At 42.1% G+C, this 6,132-nt stretch overlaps 1 protein-coding gene across 1 annotated transcript; it reads right to left on the bottom strand.

Annotated features, from left to right (window-relative positions):
* Positions 1–352: 352 nt before the first annotated feature.
* Positions 353–2,601, bottom strand: cart4 (cocaine- and amphetamine-regulated transcript 4). The gene is made up of 4 exons (XM_040014542.1): positions 2,477–2,601; positions 2,242–2,404; positions 1,581–1,664; positions 353–805 (listed from the first exon to the last, which is right to left on the bottom strand). Exons 2-4 carry the CDS (start codon positions 2,380–2,382, stop codon positions 698–700), a joined length of 333 nt encoding a protein of 110 aa, XP_039870476.1. The 5' UTR covers positions 2,383–2,404; positions 2,477–2,601; the 3' UTR covers positions 353–697.
* Between the last annotated feature and the right edge of the window lie 3,531 nt (positions 2,602–6,132).

Raw genomic sequence — 6,132 nt, 5'->3', positions numbered from 1 at the left:
CCTTCACCAAACTGGAGCACTGAGCTCTTGGATGGTCTGATGATGGTCTGATGAACAATAATTACTTGTCAGATCATTATTTACAAAAATGATATTACAATGAAAATGCCATTAAAATACTCCAAAAGGCTCCAACAGCACAAACATGGTCCAGAGGTCCAGTTCAATCACTCCACTTAGCTGAGGTCAAGCCTCGCAGACAGCTAGCAGCTACAGACACCTGTGTCACCTTCCACCTGTAAGTCAAAGAGGCCACACCCCTAACAAACTGCAAACCTTAATCCACAGGTGAGTTATAAAACATTGTCCCCCTGTACAGGTGTTAGGAAGGGAGACATTATCTATAAAGACCAGTTTGTGTATCAGACTGTGAACATTTCTTTCTGCTGTTTTAACATGGGAGTCTATGGGGACTGACTCACTGCTGCCTCTGCTGGACGTCAGAGGAACTGCAGGTGTTGGCTGAAGACGTGAACAGATTGTAAATCATGAAGTCTTTGGAGCCGTGCAGCTTTATGAAGAATCTTTATTAACAAAAATAAATTAATCTGAAAGACAAACACCAAAAACTTTAAAACAAAGACTAAAATATGGAGCGAGACGATTGGTGAAGAGTGCACTTCTGTCTTTCTGAGCACTGTCTGTGTGAGCGCCCAGACCGAGTTTAGGTCCTCGTGAGGAAAATGTGTGCGAGTGGTCAGTAGCAGCGCAGGAAGAAGGTGTTGCAGGCTGTTCCTCTCAGACAGTCGCAGAGCCGACCAATCCGAGGTCCGTGTTTCATCGCACACCGCTCACCCACATCACACTGATGAAGACAGAGAGAGAGGATTCAGGGTGCATCACAATGGACCGATGCAGAATCACACGTTTCCTCAGAAAAATAAAGAAACACTGAGAAACATCTGAGGGTCACGAAGCTTAAGCACTGACTGCCCACAGGTCCTGGACTCACCGTCACAACATGAGTCGAGGGTTGGTGAAGTCAGGCACTCACGGCTGCGTTTGTCCTCACAGCCTTTTAAACTTCCTCTGCTGTAGAGTCAAAACTATGATGTAGTTCTATAATTTGTATTCTGAGTTGTAATCTTTGTCAATCTATATTTTAAAAAAAGAGTTACATAACTAACTAAAGTAAATGTAAAAAGCCTCTCTGTCCTGAGTCCAGCTGAGCAGCTCTAAACTTTGGACTGTAAAACCAGTGCTCGCTGTATTTTCTCTGGACTGGGCTCCAGTTCGTCTATTATTTGTCCATCCAGGCTCTCAGCCTCTGATGGGTTTAATCATCACATCAGCCCCATCCTGCGAGATTTTACTGATCACTTTTGAAGCTCTTCATCAGCTCAGAACTGCGAGTCAGTTCTCAGCCTCGGGTCCTTTACGTGGTCTTTTTTCATCACGACCCCTCAGAGGCGAGATTTGATCTTCATGATCGTCTCTCGTCATTCATGATCCTGAATCATATCAGAACTTTTTTTTATTTGGATCTGCGCTCGCTGCTTTCAGTCGAAGCACTTTGGAAACGTTCTTTCAGAAGATGCTTAAAAAAATAAATAAATAACATCGTGTCAAAGTGTTCTCACCCGCGGGATCACGCTGGCTTTTTTCTCCACAGAGAGACCGGCTGAGCTGTCAGCTTCATCCAGAAGACCCTGCAGAGCTTCAGCCTGCACACACACACACACACACACTTGTAAAATGAAATATTACTAGTGTCACAGATTCATCTCTGAGACTTCATGGGGAAACTTTATAAATTTTAAAAAGTAACTTACAGAAAATAAAAACAGCAAATATTTAATAAAAAATAAAACATGAATGTTTTCTCTCCTTAAATCCTCAGAAATATGAATCTCATTCAGTTTGTGTCTGCGGACTCAGTAATGGCTGTGACTTCATGTATATTTTGGTTTCAGTCTGTTTCAGTTTTACCGTCTTTAATTTATTTTTCATATTTCACTCTAAAAAAACTGCTGTTAATTATCTTTATTTTAACTGTGCTTCGTAGCACACTTTGTCTCTTTTTTCTCTTGTACTAGTTTACAAAGTCAGAATCAGGTTTCTCATCACATGATATTCTACCTACAGTCAAAAACTGTATTTTATTGCTTCCTTTAGTCGGTCTTTAAATGAAGGACAAATGTCATCAGATTAAACATTTGAATCTTATTTGATTAGAAAACACAAGCAGACCTTTTCAAAATAAAAGACATACAAAGATCACGTATGAGACAGATGACTCACCAGCTCACTGGTTGTGAGTCCGAGGGTTGGGTCATCGGGCGCGGACAGCAGGTGGCTGTTGCCTGACCTTTGGCCTTGACAGAGAGATGTCAGCACAGACAGACAGACGGACAGATAGACCACGGCTCGTTTGCTCTCCATCTCCAAAAGCACCTTTAAAAACCTATAAAACAATCAGAGAATGAGTTTCTCATGTCAACTGTCACTAAAGTCATGAGAAGGTGAATAAACTCACTTTAAACTAATAAAGGTCCTCCAGGAAGGTGTCACAAACTCTTCTTCTGTGGTGTCTGGTTTCAGTCAGGTAGTTGTTTCTCTTTAGCTTTTCCTCTCCCTCTCCTTCCTCCTCATGAGTGTTGGTTTGTCTGTCTCCTCTATTTATACCTCCACCTCCTCCGCCTCTGCCTCCTCTCCGTCGCTCAGATTATTCATGTATGCAGTTTATGAGATAAACTGTGTGGATGTGCTCTGCTGTGATTGATGGCGTGTCCGTGAGTTCATATTAAACAGGTCGATACTGAGTGTTTACATGAATGTTTACCTGCTGCACAGAGGTCAAAAGGTCACCGTGTGACGCACAGCTGAAGAAGAGGAGGACTCGTGTGACTGCTCATCAGGTGGAAGTGTTTTGTCCTTAATGATCACGCTCAGTTCGGGCGTTCGCGCTGACTTAAAGCCGCTTTAATCGCAGACAAATAAACGCTGTTTTCTTCACTGTCAGCGTGAGCACATTTCATGTGTCTATGAACAAAACACTGCATTTAACAGCTGGATGTGGTCATGTGACATCACCGCTGCATCTGCATGAGAGGGTGAAGTTATCAGCTAAAGTTTTCCATCCTGGATATTAAAGGACTTCACACAGATAGCTATTAATTCGTGCTCAACACCATCCAAATCAAAGAGTCGAGTATCACGGACCGGAGCTCCGACTTCTTGGATGGTCTTTAAATCAGTTAGTGTGTAAATGTGTGTTCCTTATGTCGTAGTTTGTTCTGACTTACTGACCACGCTGTGCTGCTTCAATGTTATGGCATCGCTAAAACACATCATGTGTAAGAGTTTAATCTGGAAATATGTGGCTGTATATGGCTAACAAACGTGTTTGTGTTGTTGGGATCAGCTAGCTGAAACCATGAAAACATGTGGTTGCTATTAAAAGACGCTGCTCTCCAGGGGCCATGTCTAATACCTGGACTCTTTAGCAGCTTCTGTTTCCATCTGCTCATTAAACGGCCGCACCTTCTCGTCAGAGGTCAGAGGTGTTGCTCACTGTTTTGTTCACTCAGTGTTGTTTAGTGATGTGCCGTACGTGATGCACCTTAGCTGCCCTTGGCTCAGAGTTTGGTGATGACGCAGAAGAAACCGTTTGTGCCCTTTTCTTTGTCTGATCTGCATCACGCTGCGACCTGCAGCTCCGCTCGTTCACGCTCCGCTTTCATCTGCACTCTCATTAACCACTAAATGTCACACCACAGCCGCGCTGGCGGATGAAAACCTCACCTCTCCACGCCAGCTCTGCCGCACCGCTTCATTAGGAATGCCACATCGACTCACATTCCCTGTGTTTATTCCACATGTACAGAAACGGAATTACTGAACATCAGGCCAGCGGCATATAAATGATGTTTAATATCATTACATCACACAGTAGCAGAGGTGGGACCAAGTCATTGTTTTGCAAGTCTCAAGTAAGTCTCAAGTCTTTATCCTCAAGTCACAAGTCAAGTCTCAAGTAATGTCAGGCAAGTCAGAGTCGAGTCTCAAGTCACTGGTGTAAAAGTCCGAGTAAAGTCACAAGTCTGAAATTTTGAATTTCAAGTCCTTTCGAGTCTTTAAAAAAAAAAACGAAAAAATAATGTTGCAAAAAAAAACTGCATCACCAACGTAGCCTGGACAACATTTGCTAGTTAGATGAAGTCAGCTATCTCATCGTAGCATATTTATAATCATACGCTTCTTGGAGTGAGTGCATACACTCATGAAGTTTAGTAACTTCAGGTCACTGCAACAAGCCCAGGTACAGTTTACCGACGGATGGGTGCAGGACCTTGAAATGCACCGTGTAGAAAGTAAAGACCATCGTACGTATCATAAGTTTACCAGTCTCACAAATCGTCTTCATAAATACACATTCGTTAACCGTTTATTAATATAACCTTTGAGCTCAACGGTAATTAATTAGTAGTGGAAATAATTTCTGGTAGCATCACAGAAATGTAGCAGTGACAATAATACTGTATGCTGTAATCGTACTGGGCAATTAGTGATACAAAACAACTGTTTTACCCTGTGAATAAAAGTATATGTTTTTGTCAATGTACCATGGTAATAACAGAAGCGAAACGCAATATTGTGTCAGGACAATTTACTATTTATGCACAATAAACAAAGGAGCATAGCGCGACAATTTCTGTTCAGCGCCAGACTTGCTTGTAACCTATATCACCAATTGTGTTATGAAAATGACGCATTAACTACAAGAGCAGACTGACCTTTGTGTAAATGCTTGGAGCAGACTAACCTGTGAGCTGGAGTGTTCTGGGACGTTATATTTGGTCTTTGAATGGCTGCAATCCAGGCCATCCGTCGCGTCTTTGTTACTTCGGAAACATGGCTCGAACAATTTCTCTTCAACGACGTAATCCGATAACAACCGATCTCTTTACCCGTCGGCTTCCCGTGGCTGTCATGCGACCGGCTATTGCAGTTAATAATACAACAGCTTCTTGACATTTTTGTGTTTCTTTTTATCGCTGTGTAACTGAGTTCAATTGAAAGCCTGCGTGCGCTAGTACCTCTTGCCACGAGTTCCCAGTATCCTTTGCGGTTTTACCCCTGAATGACGTCACATTTTCAATCTCTATATAATATGCATGTTAAATTTTATATTTGGGGTGAAATATCAAGTCTTTTCAAGTAAACCGGTTCAAGTCCAATTCAAGTCCCAAGTCATTGGTGTAAAAGTCCAAGTCAAGTCACAAGTCTTAGAACATTTTTTCAAGTCAAGTCTAAAGTCATAAAATTAATGACTCGAGTCTGACTCGAGTCCAAGTCATGTGACTCGAGTCCACACCTCTGCACAGTAGATCATGAATATGTATGAAGAACTGTTTTTATTCATGAATGTTTTTGTGTCATGGTTTCAGGGATTTTTTCTTGATGATTCTGTCTGATGTTATTGTGTTTGTGTTGTTTGAATTGTTGCCATGTGTTATCATGGATGATGTCAGTGGGTGTGATGATGCTGGAAACACTACATCCAGATGAACAGGATCAACTTTTGGGGGTCCTTAGGTTTTTGCATATTTGTCACACAAATGTTTCATTTAGTGTCCGACAAAAAATAATTTAAAAATACAAAATCACCAAGAAAAACCAAACAGTATCCACAACAGCACCAAAGAGAAAAACTGTGAGATGTGGATTATTAAACATTAGGTCTCTGTTGCTACATGAGTTAATAATTGATCAACAAATCGATTCACTCTGCCGTACAGAAACCTGGTTGCAGCAGGATGATTATGTTAGTTTCAATGAATCAACACCCCCGAGTCATTCTAACTATCAGAGTCCTCGAAGCACAGGCCGAGGGGGCGGCGTGGCCGGTAAGACAGCACCCAAACACAGGACTCAAACAGAAAAGGATGAGCTGAAAGAGAAAGCTTTATTTCTCTGACAAAAACACCCAAAAGTAAAAGATACAAAAAACCCAGGTCAGGAGGGAAACAAGCGGAGCGAGACTGAGGACTAAAATACACACAGGATAATGAGAGGATGGACAACAGGTGGGAACACAGCAGGAACAAATACAGACTAACAGGGAAGGCAAAACTGAACACACTGGACACAGGTCGAGAGACTGTGTATATACTGGACGTATCAGTGGTG

This window comes from Simochromis diagramma, unplaced genomic scaffold (genome assembly GCF_900408965.1).
Source record: "Simochromis diagramma unplaced genomic scaffold, fSimDia1.1 OVJJ01000251.1, whole genome shotgun sequence".
NCBI classification, from domain to species: domain Eukaryota; kingdom Metazoa; phylum Chordata; class Actinopteri; order Cichliformes; family Cichlidae; genus Simochromis; species Simochromis diagramma.
This window is presented reverse-complemented; position numbering and strand designations above follow the sequence as displayed.